The 23,148-nt window shown below is 35.9% G+C and overlaps 1 protein-coding gene across 1 annotated transcript in view; it reads left to right on the top strand.

Moving 5' to 3' along the window:
* samd4a (sterile alpha motif domain containing 4A) overlaps positions 1–23,148 on the top strand; it is a 90,693-nt gene that overhangs the window by 2,705 nt on the left and 64,840 nt on the right. The window contains exon 2 of the mRNA XM_056476353.1: positions 2,521–3,059. Coding sequence (XP_056332328.1) covers positions 2,864–3,059 — 196 coding nt within the window. The 5' untranslated portion in view covers positions 2,521–2,863. The remainder of the gene's footprint in view (positions 1–2,520; positions 3,060–23,148) is intronic.

Below are 23,148 nucleotides of genomic sequence, written 5' to 3'. Positions count from 1 at the left end.
AAGATTTGCATAAAATTCACCTTCTATTAATCTTGCAACTCTACAAGGAACTTTAGACTCACAAGCGGCTGCTTTTCTAACTAGCCTTTCAGACAAGTGTGTCTTTTTTGTTCAATTGAGTCATTGAATCATTCTGTCAAATGATTTGTTAAAAGAACTTCTAAGCCTTCTAATATTGTGTTAGCGCAATTACGAAGCTTGTGGTTGGAAAAAGTAGTATTTGGAGAATGTTCTGGCAGTCTGAGATTGAGTTCGGATATTAAGTTAATCACAACTTGAGTACCTATTTATGGGCATGAATAAAAAATATGTGAAAATATTCCTGCGCAGTTTCCCCGATTACAGTTCATGTGCAAATAATGGAATTGTTTGCCTTACAGATAAAGCTGGGCCGATAAACGATACTATATCGGTCAATAACAACGATAAGCTCTGGACTTTTTTTACCACACTACATTGATCTAAGAGCAATCACACATCTGAAATGTGCAGCAATGAGAATCTAAAAGTGTGTTAATATTAGAGATGTACAGAATTTTCCACCACCGAAAATTTTTCGGTCGAAAATGTTATGGCGTTTAATGGACCCTCTAATTTTTGCAGCTTCAGTCATTGTTGGAGTACTCTTTTAAATCTGGAAGCATTAACAACTTATCAAAATATATATATCGTTATCGTTCAATATGGAAAATATTTATCGAGATATGACATTTTTGCCATGTCACCCAGCCCTAATTACAGAGGCTAATTAAATAACAATAACACATTCTTATAAACTTGCTTGTGCCCGCAATGTTGCCGCTAACCTCTCATAAACACATTTTATAGCGCATTTCCAATACAGCATCAAATTTGCAATAATAGCTGCTTGTAACGCTACAATGCCCTTGCTTTGGGGTAGATGAAATTTAGAACAGAGCATGTCTGCCCTTGCGCTTGCAAATTAACCAGGTGAAAGACAACGTTCGCACATTTATGACATGTTTATCATTTAAGGGCTGCTTAGAAATTGTCAATGAAAAAGATACACACGCATGGTTTTGCAATGGGAAAAAGTTTTCATAATATGTTTGCAAACCGTAAGTGTGGAGGATCACATTTTCATAATAGTCCTCATAAGTAATTTCACCCCCGTAATTCACCAGTTCCCCAAACACTCAGAAACATACGTTAACATCTTGCCTTGCCTACCTTCACAGCAATTGGTTGTCGCCTGAAGTTTCACACTAGACTTTTGCATAATGTTGATCAATCCCTAACCTTTCTTTTTTTTTTAAATTCGACAATGCACCGCATGAGCGTTGATGCTAATTTTTGTACGAAGGAATTAAAAATGCTCGCTCTGCTGTGCTCACAACCTGTCAGTGGAAATGCGATATCAGTATTGCTTCATCCTATTTGAGATTCAAATCTTTAGAATCAGTTCACCAAAAATAATTTATTTTCACCATTTGGTTCTGCAGTACCCCTAGTTATGCCAGTAGGTGGCAACAAGCAAATCTTTTGTTTTCTGAGTCATTTTCTGTATCTGAAATTACATGCTCTCTCGCATATTCTTTTTTAATACTATGATTTCAGACAAATGCGCAAGGTTTTGTAAACTAATTGTATTATTGTACTATGCTACAATGAATGAATTACTACAGTTGTGTTGTACCACAGCAGCAATATAATTACGACAGTTTAATTCAAGTAATTATCTATAGTATGCTTCCAAACACTATAGTATTTACTATGGTATTTTTTCATGTAAGTTCCTGCCTCGACAGTCAAATATATTTTAGTTAAGTAGAAAACTCGGCCCTTTTCATGATATAAAGATCATGCCCAACATATGTGGTTTTTTTCTGTTTACATCTCCTTTGAAATATAGATTAAATGGCAAAAATACTGACTTTTCTCTATGTTTCCCATTCAGTTTTTTACTTCCTGTCCCCCATCTGAATTTTGTGTGTCACCAGAACCATGTGATTTTTAAGAACCTAGTAAATCCGAAACTGACCAGCAAAATGCATGAAAAGAGTTGAATGAATGAAAATCATGTTGTTTCATGAACTGAAACCAGTGATATTTGAAGATACAGTGTCATTTACAGTTTTGAATACTACACCAACATGTAGTGCTTCTGGAGGGTTATAAAAACTAGCAGAGAGATTCATCATTTGTAGACTATACAGCTGATAGTCTTCTAGCTAGCATATTTGAAATATAGTAGACTTTAAGACTTTTTTTTAGACTTTTATAGTATAATTTTTTTGAGAGTATAGGAGCTATAAATATCGTCTTAACTTGTATTTAAGGTTTACAATGCAAATCCAATTAGAACCACTTGTTTGAGGAACAAAACCTACAGTAGATCATAAAACACATCCGGTAAAATACAGAAAATATTACTTTACAAATTGTATTGTACATAAATAATCTGGATAATATTACTAAAGTTATTATAAATACTGAATAATTGTGTGGGCCTACTCATTGTGTATGCATTTCTACAATCTCCATTCTTTACTTTAACAGAAAAGAGATGTTCTCTGTGGAAAATGCCATCGAGGCTAAAGCTGGACAGTCACTGTATGCTGGAAGAAAGCTGAGGAACATTTTGTAAGTGGCCAGAGGACTTGGAGAGTGCCAACAAAACATCAATCTCAAAAGCTTCGTACAGGGATTCCCCCACACCAAGTGCAACTCCAAAACCCAAGAAGAAAGATGCAATACGTTGGTACCTACTAATAGCAAATAACACCTCAAAAGGGCTGTTCTTCTTAGCCAAACCTCAAGTGACAGTGAAAACGAGTGCAATTTCTTTGGATAAGTAATTTCTCTGGTCAAGTCTTGGTATCGTGAGCCTGGCCACCAGATCATGATGTTTCGTGACCAGGTGGGAGTCCTCGCCGGCTGGTTTAAGGGATGGAACGAGTGTGAACAGACTGTGGCCTTACTGTCGCTCCTCAAGCGAGTCAGTCGGACCCAAGCGCGCTTCCTTCAGCTCTGCCTGGAGCATTCCTTGGCTGACTGCACCGAGCTGCATGTTCTGGAAAGAGAGGCCAATAATCCAGGTCAGTACAGAGACTATCACCTTTTCTTCCAGTATTAACCCCATGCAAGCAGGTGTTTTTGAGCTGTACCCTTTAAGAACAGGTGCATACAATTTCTTAGGCATTAGATTACTTTCGGATTTGTGTAATAGAGATTTAGTTGGCATTACTATTTATATTCTTGAGTTAGATTTGACGGAAGGCTTCAGTGTGGGCATGCATCTATGGAAACAAATACCATGGAAATCAAATAGCCTAATGATGATTTTAAAAAGCTGCGTTTCCATAATGTAAAGAAGTCATTTTGAATAACTTTATATTTTTATTTGTTTATTAACAATTAGGGTTGGGTATCGTTTGGGGTTATTTCGATACCGGTGCTAAATCAATACTTTTATTACGGTACCAGTGCCAAAATGGTGCCTGAACCGATACTTTTGAGTCACAAAATTATGGTGGATGACTCTAGAAAAATCTTTTATTTGACAAAAAATATATATTTTAATCATTTTAATTGAACAATATAATTAAGTTTAAAGTATACATCAATTTATATTTATATTTTTGAATTGCATTAATATATTTCTTTTGATCATTTGTGTTTGTTAACATGAATTTAAGATTTGCATTATTCAATTAACATTACATTAGCTTACTACTAACCTGTGGAAAGACCATCAAAAGTCTAAAAATCAGTGAACTCCTTTTGTCTCGGCTTGATCTAGGTCGATTAACGTCATTGCGTCACCAGGCTATCCACGTTTCCTCTGGAGTTTTATGTAATTTCGAGTGTTTCATTTTTAATTTGTCGACTTTAACTGCAGTTTAGCACTTTCACTTTCATTCAGCAACATATTGTTCATGCCCCTGTGACAATCTGAGGTATTGGATGAGAATATAAAGTAAGGACTGGTGGAAGAGTGCTGTTTTAATGCAATTTGATACCGTACGCCGAATGGAAAGTAAAAACCTCCGCACTTCGTGACGCGGGTGTCTGTGGTCCTTTAAGGTTATCAAAAATCACTGTTTACATTGTAGTCTAGACTCTTAGTCAGAGTATTGTCTTAATCATATTAAAATCAGAGTATTGGTGTCAATGTAAATGTAGTCACTGAAAGTGCCAGATGATGTCGCAAGCTGTCAAATTCAGTGCATTCCTCTGCCTCTAAGTTGATTCTGTGTTTCTATGTGATTATAATGTTTCATAAGTTTGACATGTTTCCCCCCTTTCACGCAACTTTTGTAAAGCATCTGCTGCACGTTGTTGTGTCAGAATCCTTGCTTGTAAAATATAGCCGTACTTTAGAACGCTTAGTTTAAGCAAATTTGATGAACGTGATTATGCGTGTTGATGACTCTGAAGGGAGTAGCTCAGCCTACGTGCGCGCGTTCCCTAAAGCAACAAGAACAAACACCTAACATTGCAGACGGTGTCCGTATCTCTCAAAGTTATGTAGAATTATGTTTAGAGATGGTTTGACACAACACATATCTATGTGTGCCTTTGATGCACCCCTTGATGCTTCTTACGTCCGTGTAACAACACCGAAATTAGGCACTGAAATTCATATGCTGATTCGGTCCGGTTCACATCAGGGGTTTCGTTAACCAACCCTATTAATAATACATATTTTATATTTATATGTTTTCTATTTATATACCAAATATATTCCAGAAAATCTCATCAGGCAAATTTAGAACAAGATCAATTTGATGACACATTAAAATATTGTATTTAGGAATCACAGTGTAGCGACCAAAATATTTATTAAATGTCATTTAAAATTTTTACAACTCTGTCACTGTCCGTTAAACCAGTGGTTCTCAACTGGTTTGGCCATGGGACCCACATTTTTACATGGTCATCAAGCCGCGACCCCAATTTTTAGGAAGTATAATTTTAGGAATTATAATTACTTTGTATTTGTTTGTAAACATACACAAGTAGTGACAGATAAATCATAAGAAAATCACCAAGACTTACAAATAAAGAATATTTTATTGCTGTCATTTAACAAAATGTATGCACTTGTGATGCCCTTAACTCTTGAAGTGGTCTTTGAAAATAGTCCACAGGTTTGTCCTTGCAACTGGGATGTTTGGTTTCTAAATGTCATTTTAATTTAGAAGGTTTCATGCTCTCTTGTGGGAGCACCATACTACACATGACACACTGAGGTTTTAAGCCTTTTTTGTCAGTCAATATATGTAAATTCATACTTTACATATTCGGGGTCGTACTTGCATTTCGACTTATTTGCTGCTATAATTAAATGAAATTTCACATGTCAAACGTTACGGTTGTTGTGCACGCATTTCAAAATAAAAGTCCGTTACAAGCAAAATAAGTAAAAAATGAAACATTTGTTGTTTTTTTGACCACACACTCTGCGACCCACTGAAAATGTTCCCGCTTTAAACGAATAGATTTTTACCTATTTGTCAGATTATAATATTTTTAAATATAGTAAAATTCAATATGAATATTCAAGCTCTACTCTAAAATATTCTTATCTAGAATAAGCCTGTTTTTTATGTAAATGTATGTTACACTAAAGGACAGTGGAGCATTATTTCTCCCATATTTTTACTTTTTGATACTTAACCTCCATTTAACATGCTGTCTGTGCATTCTTAATTAATTTGGTAAACTTAATTTATTGTAGACACTACAATGAAACATCATGCTTATGATCCCGATCTAAAATCGACTTATTTACTTATTTATAAGCTGAAAAGCAAATACTCTGAAATGCTAAACCAAAGGTATAATTCATCATATCTAAACAAAAAAAAGGTTAAATCTACAGCTAGCAAGACCTTTTATACATGGTATTACACATACTGTACTGTACATGGTGAAAGCCTCAAACATGGGATTCCCATCAGAGTTTATAGTGGGCTGGGACTCATAAAGAGCCTTCTTCTGCCTTTGCGGTGGTGCGTTTTGTATTTAATATGAGGGATTTTAGTGCAGCTCTGTCATTGTTATTCTAAAACATCAAGATGAAGACATCATAGAAGAGGTTTCTTTTAAAGTGCTCCTCCTTGCCCTGGTGTGTCCGCTGACATTAAAACCAGCTGAAACTCTTCTGGATGCTGTCTTTCTGCTGCTGGACTCATACGTTCTTATGTGATGATGAGGCGCCGTTTGTTATTGCAGATGGTGGATTTGCATGCTTGTATGTGGTGGTGACCTTTTGAATGAATGCGCTGAAGTGTGTGTGTGTGTGTGTCTTCCTGGTGTTCATGACATTGTGGGGACGTTTGGTCCAAAATACTTGTAGGAACCAAATGGGGCTAGGCTGTATGATGGTACAGATCACTATCACGGAATAAATTGTCAACTGTAATAGATTTTTTTTATTCCATATACATCTACATGTAAATAAGTGGGCGTGGCTAACTTGTGAACAGTGTGTGTTAGCCATGAGACTGAGGAGAGCGTTGACTGGAGCATTCATAGTAAAATCAGGTCATCAATCTGTAGTGAATATTTACCTGTGATTTAGATGAACTCTTTTGGTTTACGGACTTAAAACTGCAAATGCAAGTACAGAATAATTCTGTGTACAATATCCTTCACTAAGTTAAACAGTCCCTTGTGTAGCATTACAGGCTCTGCTGACTAACAGCTCCCCCAGGTCCTAATGCTCACCCAGTAACACCACTATTCACATGGAGAGATGTAAATTTTTACTAGGAAAATGAGAAATACACAAATAACAGGATGGTATGTCATACAGTGATTCCATAATGTTATAAAAAGGGTTGTTTTATTGTCATACAGAGCTTAATTCAGTGTTTGATCTATTAATCATTAATATTTTTGCAATATCGCTCCCAAGCAGCCTCCCGCTGGGTCTTAGTGCCTGGCTTTTCTGTGAGAAGTTTATTCAGGAGCTGCTGTTTGACTAACAACAATTAAAGAAGAAAGTTACTGTAATTCTATCCCATCAATTGGGGTCATAAAAGTTGATTTCTGAAGTCAGATTTACATTTATTGTGAGAAGCTAACATTTTTACACAAAAGGTATTGGGCCCTATCATACACCCGGCGCAATTGTTGTTTGCTAGTTTCAGCTCGGCGCAAGAGTTGTTTTGACGTTTTGCGCCACGCTGTTTAAATAGCAAATGCAAATGTGCGCCCATAAGCATTCTGATCTAACAAAGGAGGCATATTGAGGCGCACTGCTGGCGCATTCCTGGCGCGTTGCTAATTTGAGGAACTTAAATAGACAGTTCAATAGACCAGATCAAAGCTGGTCTAAAATCCAGCACAGTTGTGCGCCTCGCTTGCACATTGCTTAATACACACAGGATGTACAGCAATACGCAAATATCTTTACAAATGAAAAAGAATTAAAGGATTAAAATATTACAACAAATATTATTTTCTAGCCTACATAAATATAAAAACCATACTTTAATGCCTTCTTCATCTCGGGGGGCTTTTTCAGTTTATTCATAACAATTTGCTTTTGTATAATGTTATCAATATTAGCTGTATTATTTATTATATGCACATTTATAGATAGATTTAGATTTGCCCACCTGTTAGGTTTTAGACCATATGGGAATAGCAAGTGTATTTAGATATAACTCTGTTTTTTGACCACACTTTGTTAATATTGTTTATTTATTCGTTTGCTGGAAATTAGAACTGAATTTAGAAATAGTTTTGAAACAAATCCTTGTGCTTAAACAAAATGAATTATTCATAGGCTAATGGATGTCTGTGCGTACAACACGTTTCTTTATCCACGAGAGTGAAAGCGAAAGTAGATGCGCTGTAGATGCTCTGTTTAACTTTTTTTTGCTCTAGTGAAATGTTCAGTTTTTCCACTTACAAAATCCGCCATGTAAATAGCAAATGCGCTATGCCGCGGCGCAAATGACTCTTAAAGGGAATGGGAAATGAGACTCTGATAGTTTTTTCTCAAAACACACCTATAACTCATTAAGAGAATAAGCTCAACCCTGTAAGACCATGCGCCACGGCGCAAAGCAGATTTTTCCATCCTTAAAATAGCAAAAGTGGATTCTGACACACCTTTAATGCGTTTGCGCCCTGCGCTTTGGACTTTACACATGGACCGTCAAAATAGAGCCCATTGTCTCAGCCAAAATGAGTTAAAAAAATGGCAAAAACCCAATTTTGTGCATTTTTTCTCTGAAAGTTTACAAAAACTCCCTAAAAGACTGTTAAAATTAACTACCCTTTAGTTATGTTAGTGGCTGTTTTTACCCCATTGACTTCCATTATAAAGACATTTTATGTGTGTGTGCGAGAGTGTAAGAGAGACCTTTGCACACATACCTTGATATGCCTGAGAAAATCAAAATAAGCACCTCAGCTCTCAGAAGACAGTAAACATAGTAAGTGTATTTATGCAGGGACACTATAATGACTCCATATAAAAGCCAAAAACTAAAGGGTTAATGCTGCCAACTCAAGATCAACAGAAGAAATTACACATTTTGCCTTTTCCCAACATAAAAAAACACCAACAATCAAAAATGTATGCTTATGTGGTGTCATGGCTTTGCAATCAAAAAATGTCATTATAGTGGAAGTCAATGGGGCAAAAACAGCCCCGAACCTAATGAAAGGGTAGTAAATTTGAACAATACACAGGGGTTAAAATAAATTTTGTTCATAACGTCCACCCTTAGGACCAAATGTTGCCAGAGATGAAATTTTTTGAACTTGTTGGGACATTTTTTAGGGATCCATGAGGAAAGTGGTTATTAAATCATACATACTGAAGAATTTTTATCATGTAACAGCAGATGTTTTTGTGTTGGTTTGCTGTAGGGTTGGGGTAAGGGGAGAGAATATATAGATTGTACAGTTTAAAAATCGTTACATCTATGTGAATTCTCTATAAAACATAAAAGCCTAGTGTGTCTGTGTGTGTGTGTGTCTTGTCTCTCTCTCTCTCTCTCTCTCTCTCTCTCTCTCTCTCTCTCTCTCTCTCTCTCTCTCTCTCTCTCTCTCTCTCTCTCTCTCTCTCTCTCTCTCTCTCTCTCTCTCTCTCTCTCTCTCTCTCTCTCTCTCTCTCTCTGTGTTTGTCTCTGTGTGTTTGTCTGTGTGTGTGTGTGTGTTTACCTGTGTGATTCACCTCGGGCTGTATTGCGCAGTTGTGTCGATGTCAGCCAGAACTCATGTCAGCTTCCTATTACTCACCAGACGGCAGGGATTCTTTGGTTGATCAGCGAATTTTCTTTCATTCGGGCAGACGTCTGGTTTATCCTGAGCCTTCATTAAGTATTGCAAACTGAACTCACGTCAGGCGTATGAGACGAGTTGTTCGTTGTTCTGTGTAAAGGTTATGATTTGACTTGTCTAGCAAGGCCAATTTTGAACCAATTTTACAGTGATATTTTACACCATTTATGAATTTTTTGACTTGGGTATGACTGGTGACTAAAGTGTGTTGAAGCCTGTGTAGGGCTTATAATGATACTGTGGTGTTAATAGTTTTTTATGAAGTGAGGAATTTATGTATTTTATTGCATATTTTATATTTAATTATAGATAATATATTATTATTATTAATAATAAGTAATGCTAGTATATATTAGTAATATATTTTTCATACTTATAAACTATAGGTGATTAATACTACATCTGTATAAAATGCCTTCATTTTAGCCATTTAATAATACAATGACAAATTTATACTTGTAATATTATAATTTTGATCATATATATTATTCTCATTTCTTGTATCAGTTATGTGTGAAATGTTTTGTTATATCAAGTTAACATTAATACAATATTTATTATATACAGTGCATCTGGAAAGTATTCATATAGCGCTTCACTTTTTCCACATTTTTTATGTTACAGCCTTATTCCAAAATGGATTAAATTAACTTATTTCCTCAAAATTATACACACAATATCCCATAATGACAAAAGTGTGAAAAATGTGAAAAAAGATTTTTTCGAAATTGTTGCAAATTTATTAAAAATAGAAAACCTGGAAAATAACATGTACAGAAGTATTTAAAGCCTTTGCTCAAAACTTTGTTGATGCACCTTTGAAAGCAATTACAGCCTCGTCTTTTTGAATATGATGCCACGAGCTTGGCACACCTGTCTTTTGGTAATTTTTTCCCATTCCTCTTTACAGTACCTCTCAAGCTCTATCAGGTTGGATGGGAAACGACGGTGTACAGCCATTTTCAGATCTCTCCAGAGATGTTCAATAGGATTTAGGTCTGGGCTCTAGCTGGGTTACTCAAGGACATTTACCGAGTTGTTGTGAAGCCACTCTATTGATATTTTGGCAGTGTGTTTTGGGTCATTGTCCTGCTGCAAGATGAATCGTCGCCCCAGTCTGAGGTCAAGAGCACTCTGAAGCAGGTTTTCATTCAGGATGTCTCTGTACATTGCTGCATTCATCTTTCCCTCTATCCTGACTAGTCTTCCAGTTCCTGCTGCTGAAAAAAATCCCCACAACATGACGCAGCATGACGGATGGTATTAGCCTGATGATGAGCGGTGCCTAGTTTTCTCCAAATTTTACGCCTGGCATTCACTCCAAAGAGTTCAATTTTAGTCTCATCAGACCAGAAAATTTGGTTTCTTATGGTTTGAGAGTCCTTCAGATGCCTTTTGGCAATTTCCAGGCAGGGAGGGTCTTCCGTCTGGCCACTCTACCATACAGGCCTGATTGGTGGATTGCTGCACAGATGGTTGTCCTTCTGTAAGGTTCTCCTCTCTCCACAGAAGAACGCTGGAGCTCAGACAGAGTGACCATTGGGTAATTGATCACTCCCCTGACTAAGGCCGTTCTCCCCTGATCACTCAGCTTAGATGGTCGGCCAGCTCTAGGAAGATTCCTGGTGGTTACAAACATCTTCCACTTACGGATGATGGAGGCCACTGTGCTCATTGGAACTTTCAGAGCAATAGAAATATTTCTGCTTCCCCAGCCTTGTGCCTCAAGACAATCCTGTCTCGGAGGTCTACAGACAATTCCTTTGTCTTCATGCTTGGTTTGTGCTTTGACATGCACTATCAACCTTGGGACCTTATATAGACAGGTGTATGCCTTTTCAAATCATGTCCAATCAACTGAATTTACCACAGGTGAACTCCGGTAAAGGCTGTGCATACTTATGTACATGTGATTTTTCAGGTTTTTAATTTTTAATAAATTTGTAACGGTTTCAAAAAATCTTTTTTTACATTGTCATTATGGGGTATTGTGTGTAGAAATTTAAGGAAATAAATTAATTTAATCCATTTTGGAATAAGGCTGTAACATAAAAAAGTGGGAAAAGTGAAGCGCTATGAATACTTTCTGGATGCACTGTATATTATATTTCTTACAGTATTTATCATATAAATAGTTTTTGAGTGTAAAATTTTAATTTTCTACATTTATTTTATTTCTTTACTTTATTCAAACTATATTTCTACATTGTATATTTAATATATAAAATTGTAGGTAATTAATAATACTATAACAGATCCCTTTTATTTCCCGAAGCAGTAAATGAGCACAGTAAGACATCCTTGTTCATATGAACGGTGCATGCAGGCTCAGAGTTAACTCGCAGCTGGAAGTCGAGTGGAAAGATGCAACTATTTGGAAAGAGCTGCGCCAATGAGAGGAATCCACAATGACCTACTTATTTCCCCTCTGTGAAGGAGCTGCCTTGTTCCTCTGACCCAAATGATACAACTTATTTGCCTCACATCTCAGCATCGCACACTGTAACAAAACACATGTGTGGGTTTTTTACATTTTTATCTGCAGGTGATATTAATGATGATACATTTATTTTAATACCTTACACTTTTGTAGTAGTTAAAGTTCAGAGTCACTAGACTGTAGTGAATGTCTATTCATATTTACATTGGAAATATGAAGTTCTGGTAAGATTTTATAATACAGCTTTTGAATGTCTGTCATTTTATTTTACAATCTTTTAAGCTGCAATCTTTTTAGGTGCATCTTTTTTTTACAGCAAATAAAATTGCCTACAAATGTGGGCTGGAGAAGATATACAGTTGAAGTCAGAATTATTAGCCCCCCTTTGATTATTATTATTTTTTTCTTTTTTAAATATTTCCCAAATAATGTTTAACAGAGCAAGGATATTTTCACATTATGTCTAATAGTATTTTTTCTTCTGGAGAAAGTCTTATTTATTTTATTTCGGCTAGAATAAAAGCAGTTTTTAATTTTTTAAAAGCCATTTTAAGGTCAAAATTATTAGCCCCTTTAAGCTATATATTTTTTTCAATAGTCTACAGAACAAACTATCAATATACAATATCTTGCCTAATTACCCTAGTTAACCTAATTAACCTAGTTAAGCCTTTAAATGTCACTTTAAGCTGTATAAAAGTGTCTTAAAAAATATCTAGTCAAATATTATTTACTGTCATCATGGCAAAGATAAAATAAACCAGTTATTACAAATGAGTTATTAAAACTATTATGTTTAGAAATGTGTTGAAGAAATCTTCTCTCTGTTAAACAGAAATTGGGGAAAAAATAAACAGGGGGGGCTAATAATTCTGACTTCAACTGTATATCATAAGATAAAACCTTGTTGTGAATTTTGGAAATGGTTTCATATATGTTATGTTAGGATAGGTAATAATAAAGAACAGGTCACAGAACTGAAATTTTAACACCGTAAAAAATTCTTTCTGCCTTAAATTTTTTTTTTGTTGTTGAATTAAATAATCTCAACTTACATCAATCAAATTGGCTAAAAGTATTAAGTTAAACTTTGTATATTATTTGTAAATAATTGTTTCCGTTCAATTTTTTTTGTGTAAATGATGTGAAAATGCATTAGCTCACTGACAACCACAGAACCTAATTACATTCAGTTCAGTTCAATTCATTTTTATTTCTCTAGCACTTGTACAATGTTCAGTTTAGTTTAGTTCAGTGTGGTTTAAATTTCACTGCTGAAAGTCCAAACACTGAAGAGCAAATCCATAGATGCGCAGCTCCACAATCCTAAACCAAGCAAGACAGTGGCGACAGTGGCGACAGTGGCGAAGAACAAAATTTCACCAGTTGAAGAAAGGATCATATACAGACCTGGTACATATACATATTTGAAGCAGATCAATATTTCTTTGTATAATAAAAACAAATCTTACAATATCTTGATAGATGTACTACAGATATAATAACTAAAAACTTGACCACTGACTAGTGATTAATGCACAGTAAATAACCTTTATAGACCTATGAAAAAAGTAGCCTAGGCTGGAATAATACACCAATAATTATGCTTACGGTCAACCTTTATGATCATCGAGGTAAAGCTTCTGTGTTTTGTAATAACAACTAAATATACACATCTATAATAAACGTCAGGGTACTAAATTTTTATTGTTTTTATTTCAGCAAAGCCATTACTTCCTTACTTTACATTACATTACTTGCATTACATTACTTTAAAAACATTCCAAATGGCTAGATTGTAGTTTTAGTGTTAAATGCTAGTGCTTACATTCCTTCATCTCATGATTTTAGTCTTAACCATCATCAGTGCAGTGGTTGGCATCTATGTGATAAAATATCTGTGAACCCAAAACACAGAAAGCTGCACAATACAGTCTTGGCCAAAAGTTTTGAGAAATACATAAATATTGGAAATTGGAAAAGTTGCTGCTTAAGTTTTTATAATAGAAATTTGCGTATACTCCAGAATGTTATGAAGAGTGATCAGATGAATTGCATTGTCCTTCTTTGCCATGAAAATTAACTTAATCCTGATAAAAAAAACTTTCCACTGCATATCATTTCTGTCATTAAAGGATCTGCTGAGATCATTTCAGTTATCGTCTTGTTACTAAGGTCACAATGACAAGGCTAGAGATCATTATGTCAGGCTGATTGGGTTAGAATGGCACACTTGACATGTTGAAAGTAGGGTGATGCTTGAAGTCATCGTTCTTCCATTGTTAACCATGGTGACCTGCAAAGAAACGCGTGCGGCCATCATTGCGTTGCATAAAAATGGCTTCACGGGCAAGGATATTGTGGCTACTAAGATCGCACCTAAATCAACAATTTATAGGTTTATCAACAACTTCAAAGAAAGAGGTTCAATCCTTGTTAAGAAGGCTTCAGTGTGTCCAAGAAAGTCTAGCAAGCGACAGGATCGTCTCCTAAAGAGGATTCAGCTGCGGGATCGGAGTGCCAGCATTGCAGAGCTTGCTCAGGAAAGGCAGCAGGCAGGTGTGAGCGCATCTGCACGCACAGTGAGGCGAAGACTTTTGGAAGATGCTGGCCTGGTGTCAAAAAGGACAGCAAAGTAGCCACTTCTCTCCAAAAAAAATCATCAGTGACAGATTGATCTTCTGCAAAAAGTAAGGCGAATGGACTGCTTGGGACTGGGGCAAAGTCATATTCTCTGATGAAGTCCCTTTCCGATTGTTTGGGGCATCTGGAAAAAGGCTTGTCCGAAAAAGAAAAGGTGAGCGTTACCATCAGTCCTGTGTCATGCCAACAGTATAGCATCCTGAGACCATTCATATGTGGGGTTGCTTTTCATCCAATGGAGTGGGCTCTCTCACAATTTTACCCAAAAACACAGCGATGAAAAAAAAATGGTACCAAAACACCCTTTAACAGCAACTTTTTCCAACAATCCAACAACAATTTGGTGAAGAACAATGCATTTTCCAGCACGATGGAGCACCGTGCCACAAGACAAAAGTGATATCTTCAGTTGAAGTCATAAATATTAGCCTCTCTGAATTATTAGCCCCCTGTTTATTTTTTCCCCCTATTTCTGTTTAACGGAGAGAAGATTTTTTTCAATACATTTCTAAACATAATAGTTTTAATAAGTCATTTCTAATATCTGATTTATTTTATCTTTGCCATGATGACAGTAAATAATATTTAACTAGATATTTTTTTACTACTACACAGCTTAAAGGGACATTTATAGGCTTAACTTGGTTAATTAGGTTAACTAAGCAGGTAAGGGTAATAAGGCAAGATGTTGTATAATGATGGTTTGTTCTGTAGACTGTTGGAAAAAAAATAGCTTAAAGGGGCCAATAAATTTGACCTTAAAATGGCATGAAAAAAATTTAAAACTGCTTTTATTTCAGCCGAAATAAAACAAATGAGACTTTCTCCAGAAGAATAAATATTATCAGACATACTGTGAAAATTTCCTTGCTCTGTTAAACATCATTTGGGAAATATTTTAAAAAGAAGAAAAAATTCAAAGGGGGGCAAATAATTTTGACTTCAACTGTATATATTAATTAATCTTATTGTGTAAATGTGAGAGGGTACATTAGAATACATTTCCCTAATCTGGGCTGGTTTTAACCCTTGGCCATTTTTTCCGCATCTCCACCTCTCGACCCAGACGCAGGCTGGACAGGAGAAGTAGTGTTGTCATGAATGACCGACTTCATACCTGTGTGTGTGCGTGTGCGTGTGCGTGTGCGTGTGCGTGTGTGTGTGTGTGTGTGTGTGTGTGAGAGAGATGATGAAGGCTTATGAGATGCATGAAATGCAATGTGCCTTCACAAATGTCAAACTGCCATATATATCAATTTATAAATATCTCGAAACCAGCTGCAATGATGCTTCCTGCTGTGACAGGTAATGAGTATTTCTGCTATTGACATACTGATGCTTTGCAATTTATAATGGCTGTTAATTCAAAATCATCAATTGGTTTATGTTGGTCTGTTTTGATTTAGTTTTTTTGTGATTTGTTAATTATTAATTGATTAATTTATCAGTGTTGTTTATGGCTCTGATATTGATAAAGACTTCAGCAAGTACTCATAATTAGTTGTAATCTTTTTTACTAGACACTTTATGCAAAGCAACTTATTAAGGCACAAACTATACTATATTACTAAACTGTATATCCAACCCATGACCTTGCCTTTGCTGTAGTGCAGATAATATTAATAAATAATAGCTGCTTAGTATTGCCTGATTAAATAAGATGTACAGTACTTTTATTAATGAATATTTTGTAATATTTCTAATATTCTCGGAACACAAACAGTTAAAATTAGCACTTCTTGTGTGTATTGCCTCCTCAGTTGTAAGGTGTTTTGGACAAATGCATCTGTTAAATGTAAATGTAAACTTGGCAGTGACTCCACAAATCATGTGTTCTGAACTTCAGATGCTGCATCCCAACTTGACACTTCAGATTAGGGCTGGGCCAATAAACGATATATCGAATTGCGATAAAACTTATTTCGATAACGATGACAAGCTCTGGACATTTTTACTCAATATTGATTTAAGAGCCAATCACACAGCAGCAATATGCAACAACTAGGGCTGTGACAGTAACTGATTTTTTGTTACCGTCGTGATGAAGCAAGAAATCAAGCGGTATGTCAGTTAACCACATATATATACATACATAGGCCAATATTTAATACATTTAAAACATAAGTTATGCTTTGCGCTGTGACATGCATCCACCACTTTACACATTAAAGTAATAATCAAGTGTAAACATTACCTTATGGAGTCACTCTTCTGATATTGGCGATACATAAAACCCTGTTACATGTTCTCCTCGTGTTGGCGTGGGTTTCCTCCGGGTGCTCCGGTTTCCCAAGCAGACCAAAGACATTTGCAATAGGAGAATTGGGTAGGCTAAATTGTCTTTAGTGTATTTGTGTATGGATGTTTCCCAGTGATGGGTTGCAGCTGCAAGGACATCTGCTGCGTAAAACATATGCTGGATAAGTTGGCGGTTGGGCAACGTAGTGGCGCAGTAGGTAGTGCTGTCGGCTCACAGCAAGAAGGTCACTGGTTCGAGCCTTGGCTAGGTCAGTTGGTGTGTATATATATATATATGTCGAGTCTGAAACGAGTAATCGGGCCTGATTTTCGATCACGTGATCGTATCTGGACATCCCTAAAAATAACTTTTTAAACCTGTAAGCATTAACATCTTATTTATTGTTATTATATTTAATATGGAAAAAATATTGAGTTTGCATTTTTGCCATATCACCCAGCCCTACTTCAGATCCAGAGATGCGACTATTGCAGATTAGGACAATTTGATATCGATGCTGAAATGATACATTTCTGCAGCTCTACTGTATAATTATGAGGTTTTAGTACGTCACTTCCCTCCTCCACTGTCCTGTAGACTCTCATCCTGCAGTGACCAGCGTCCAGACTCTTCTCCTGTCTGCCTGTTTTTTGTTTTTCCTCTCCTCAGCTTTTCACAGAACGTCACAGAGCTGTTTGGAAAAGAAAGAGTGCTTGTTTCTAGGTTTGGGTGTCGAACCGTTTCATCGCACCCACACATGAGCAAACAGTTTATTTCTGTCCTTCACTGCTTTCCGTGAACTCATGCACAACCCCAGGGACAACCGTGGAGAACCTGCCAGAAATATTCACTTATTTTTTTGCTCTGAATCAAGCCCTAGTTTTTTTTTTTTTTTTTTTTTTTTGGTGTCAGCCTTTTCTGAGTGGAGTCGGTCTGAAAGGCCTCCCGTTGTCGTCGGTCGTTTTAAAATAACAGCGTTTGAGTGCTATGAATGACCAGTGGTGACATTAGTGGGACTTACAGTAAATTTGGAAAAGTCCTTGTGAACTGAGGGTCTGTCTGTCATCTAGGATGTGCTGTAGCACAGAAAAGGGCTTTTTATACTTGAACTTGTTATTACTGTATCTGTTCATTCTAAACCCAGAGTTGAAAGTTAATCCTGGGTATTTGTATGTTGATGTTTCACACTGTATGTGATTTTTAGGAATTATTTGTGGTTAATGTGCTTATATGTGTATCCATTGCAATATTTTATTTTGTGTGGCATATGTTGCAATACAATTTCACCAAATGATTTAATAGCACTATTTGGAAAGAGTAGATAGTCACACTTTATTTTAAGCATCAATTCTCGCTATTAGCAAACCATTATATATCACTTTTGCTTCAATAAACTCCTAATTCGCTCCTTATTAATAAATGTTAGCTAACATAAAGCTTTGGCTTACCACTTCACAAGATCACCGTTGTTCGTCTACCCTGCTTAAATGTCACCTGATCATTGCTGTCAAATAATTTGTTCAATTTCAATATATAATTCAGAATGAACATCAATTCTGAATTCAATTTCAAATAGAAATGGGTGGTTAAAAATAGCTGTGTATCCCTATATACATCTTATGGCAAAAACTAGGCTCCCGAACAAGCTTGAACAGCACGTGTCTTTCCTGAAAAAACTTATTTAACACAATAAATTATAAATTGTTAATGCTTTTAAAATGCTCACTATTGATCTGCTCCTTCAAAATGTCATCTGATCACTGCTGTTGTTGAGATTCAAATGCAAAGATCTTCTTCAGATACGCATAATTGAGTGAATTTTCTTAAAATAAATGTGAAGCCATCTTTTCCTCATTTTATTAGCTTAATTGCTTTCTCAAATTAAGTCTAATAATTGCACTGATTTGCTTAACAAAATAAGTGAAATTTATCTCTTGATTTTATTAGCAAAATGTTCTCAATATTTTATAATAAATCCAGAATATCAATTTTTAAAGAAAATATGCACATTATTTTTAATGACCACATAAATAAAAAAAAAAAATGAAAATTACAAGCCTAAAGATTCATTTTTTACAGTGTAAGTTAGTTTAGGTATTGTGTTAGGGATGTAGAAAAAGCTCATGCAGAATATGTAGATTATAAGTACTAATAAACAACCAATATCTCAATAACACGCGTGGCAATAAGCAACTAGTTAATGAGAATAGAAGTGGTGTATTCATTTTAATTAATTGGGATGATTGTAGGGGAGTGAATCGTGCATAAAATGTAAAAAACAAACTAAGCATAGATGAATGCAATAAAGCAAAGATAAAAGTGAACTAAACGGTCTATGCTTTACGGTTTTATATATTTAAATGTAAAAAATACACTGCAAAGTCAACTCAACATTGCATATCTTGCAGTGTGGATATTGCGGATGCACACATTGGGATATCGATGCTGAAATGATATATTGTGCAGCCCTAATCCATGTGCAGCATAATTAAGTACACCTACTTTGGAAATTTAGCGCTTGTATTTTTTTGTCGGTGATATTTTTTTTAAAAATGAGGTGTCGCTGAAATTATTACTACAACAGATTCAACTACAGCGCCTATAGAATATCATCACACACCTTTTTTTGAAATACAGCCTGAAATTAAATAACTTTTCCAGTCTTTGAAATGTTTTTGCGGCTTCCTCCTAACCTGTGCCTTTCTACAACTTTATCCTGAAGGTTGTTTGAAAGCAAATTGTTTGAAATAGATTTTCACAGGGCATGCTGATTTTCTATAGGCACTGTATATCTAGTATTTTGTATGGTCTTCTTGATTTTTCGTGTTAAATGCTATTTTTTATTTTACGTTTTCTGCTGACGTAACTTGCTTTATCTCTCCTGATCTCCAGACTTTAAGACCCTCTCATTCTTCTTGTTCAGCAGGTCTTTTTGGTTCTAGCTATTTTATGGCTTGTTGCTAACAAAACACAGTGTTTTTAAAGGGAGTTCATGCAAAAATGACATTCTGTCATCAGTTACTCATCATCGTGTCATTTTGGCCAAACCCATTTTCAAAACACAGATGGTAGATTGTTTAAATCAAGCCTCAAGTAATTCAGTGGATCTACCACATTTTTTTGAAGGTAAGTGGTTGCAAACAATTTATATGGGCTAAAATTCATTCATTCATTTTCTTTTCAGCTTAGTCCCTTTATTAATCTGGGGTCGCCACAGCAGCATGATCCGCCAACTTATCCAGCATATGTTTTACACAGAGGATGCCCTTCTAGCTACAAGCCAGTACTGGGAAACATCCATACACACTCATTCACACACATACACTACGGCCAATTTGGTTTATTCAATTCACCTATAGCGCATGCCAACTGACCCAGCCGGGACTCAAACCAGCGACCTTCTAGCTGTGAGGCAACAGTGCTAACCACTGAGCCACCTTGTCGCCGCATGAGCTGAAATTAAACAAACAATTAAATGTACTATATTTGTCTGTTTAAACTCAGCTTATATTAATTGTTTGCAACAATTTGTAATGAACCATTTTTTTCAGTGCACTTATTGATTTCATTCATTCATTTATTCATTCATTTTTTTCTTCAACTTAATCCCTGATTTATCAGGGGTCGCTACAGCAGAATGAAAAATATTTATTAATTTATTTATGACAGGAATAATACCTCTTTAACTGTCAACCCACTCTTTGAGTTATGACTTGCTCTTATATATACGACATATGTTATATATGACATATGAATATGAAGATAAGTTCAGGTTTAGACAAAACCCGTTTTTAAAATATGTGCTAAAAGTGTTCTGATCTGTGGGACGGTGACCATTAAAGGGATAGATCACCCAAAAATTCAAATTTACACACTATTTACTCACCCTCAAGTTTATTCAAACCTTTATGAGTTTCTTTCTTTTGTTAAACACGAAAGAAGATATCCAGAAGAAAACTGAAAACCTATAACCATTGACTTCCCTAGGAGTAAATACCTTGGAAGTCAATGGTTACAGGTTTTCAGCATCCTTCTGGATATCTTCTTTCGTGTTTAACAGAAGAAAGAAACTTAAAAATGTTTATAACAAGTAAAGGGAGAGTAAACGATGACTAAATGAACTCTCTTTAAGCAGTTAAGACACTGATACCCAAATTGTGGACAACTGATAGATCCAGTCTTGATAATCCATCAGTCGATCTAAATCAATAGTCTCAAACTCAATTCCTGGAGGTTCGCAGCTCTGCAGTTTAGCTCCAACCACCTCCAAATCGCATCTGCTTAACAGTTCATAGTCTTGAACACCTTAATTAGTTGGATCAGCTGTGTTTGATTAGGGTTGGAGCAAAACTGTGCAGAGCTGCGACCCTCCAGAAATCGAATTTGAAACCTATGATCTAAATCAGTGGTTCCCAAAGCGGGGGTCGGAACCCCCAAAGGGTTGTCGGACAATAAGAAGGGGTCACTTGGTGATTATACAAAAATCTAATTCCTTTTATTAAACTATTAGAATGACCATATTTTATCCATAACCTACTGAAGAACATAATAGTAGTTAATAGTTAATTGTTATAATAAACATACTGATAATAATAAACAACATGCAAATACAAAGCCATCAGCCTTTCAATTACAAATTAATAAACAAATTAATTACAATTAATACAATACAATAAATTTTTTTTTATGACCCCTGAGGGTCGCAAGTCACTGGCATTGTTATTTTGGGGGTCATGTGCTGAAATGTTTGGGAACCCTTGGTCTAAATGATCTCACTTTGCCAATTAAATTGCTAAAATATATGTTTCCAATGCATTTTTACATTTTATTGAATACTGAAGCCCTTGTGCATTAGTCAGTGTCAAGACTTATAGGTATATAAATGACCATTGTGAAGTGGTTGTACTTGACCTTCCTATTACTCAGTCAGAGACCTATAAGTACTTGGGCATTTCCATTGACAATTCTTTCACATGGAAAACACACATAGAATGGGTTTGTTTTCGTTTACACCAGAGATTGTATTTTTAACAGAGGTTATGTCTTTTATGATTTAAGATGTTTGAGATGTTAAGTTGTTTAAAAGCTGTTCTAGAAAGCATTGTCAGGTATGGTATCACAATGTGGTTTGGCAACCTATCTGTACAGTGTAAATCTAAGTTGATGCATCTCTTAAAGACAGGATGGAAAATTGTTTTGCATGATGAATATTTTAATCCTCGAGTTTTATATGAGAATTGTGTCCTTAATCATGTGGAAAGGATTCTGAATGATCCAACTCATTTTTTTATATCCACATTATGAACTGCTTCCCTCTGGTAGGAGATATAGAGTCCCTAAGTGTAGGTTGAACCGATATACACTCAGCGGCCACTTTATTAGGTACATCTTACTAGAACTCGGTTGAACCCCCTTTTGCCTTAATGCCTTAATCCTTCGTGACATAGGTTCAACAAGGTACTGGAAGTATTCCTTAGAGATGTTGGTCCGTATTGACATGACAGCATCATGCAGTTGCTGCAGATTTGTTGGGGCACATCCATGATGCGAATCTATACATCCACCACATCTCAAAGGTGCTCTATTAGGTTGAGCTCTGGTGACTGTGGAGGCAATTTGAGTACATTTATTTACGTCCACAAAACTGCCGCTCACTGAATATTTTCTCTTTTTCGGACCATTCTCTGTAAACCCTGAAGATGGTTGTGTGTGAAAATCCCAGTAGATCAGCAGTTTCTGAAATACTCAGACCAGCCCATCTGGCACCAACAACCATGCCACGTTGAAAGTCACTTAAACCACCTTTCTTCCCCATTCTGATGCTCGGTTTGAACTGCAGCAGATCATCTTGACCATGTCTACATGCCGAAATGCATTGAGTTGCTGCCATATGATTGGCTGATTAGAAATTTGCGTTAACGATCAGTTAAATAAAGTTTACTACTTACTACAAGTACTGTTTACTACTACTATAAGTTCTGTTTAGTATAATCAGCCATAGCTTTGCCCTCTCAGACATGCTTTGCACTCCCATGTCTTTCTTTTTTAAGTTCTTCTTGGTGCCGATGCTGACTTTAAGATGTCTCAGAAAAATGCTGAGCTCGGATGACATCAGCACTTGAGTCAGTCTGGGTAATAACTTACACATCACCTGTTTCTCATCCTAATGAATGGCAAAATATGCTCAGCTCAGCGAAAAGGAATGGATGACATGCAGGTACTTGAAAGCTGTAAGATATATCACCCTTTCTGAGTAACATTGCTTTCCTTACGGCATCTCTGCTGCTGTTCCAGGAGACTGTTTAATTTGCGGTTTTTCTATACTGTTACGTTCAACTGAAAGTGGATTTATTAGCTGAGATAGCAATTAGAATTGGTGGTACATTTTGCTTTGAAAAGAAAAGTAAGTGGTTGTAATATTCCTTTATGTTAATTAAACACACTGTTCATTCATGATACTCTTGTCGGTTGCTGTCTTGGGGTTTGCTGAATAAGATTTTCTCTAGAGCAGCTTTTAATGAACTTGTTGGCCCGCTTAGCTTTCAATCACATAAAG

This window comes from Danio aesculapii, chromosome 17, assembly GCF_903798145.1.
Source record: "Danio aesculapii chromosome 17, fDanAes4.1, whole genome shotgun sequence".
Taxonomy (NCBI): Eukaryota; Metazoa; Chordata; class Actinopteri; order Cypriniformes; family Danionidae; genus Danio; species Danio aesculapii.
This window is presented reverse-complemented; position numbering and strand designations above follow the sequence as displayed.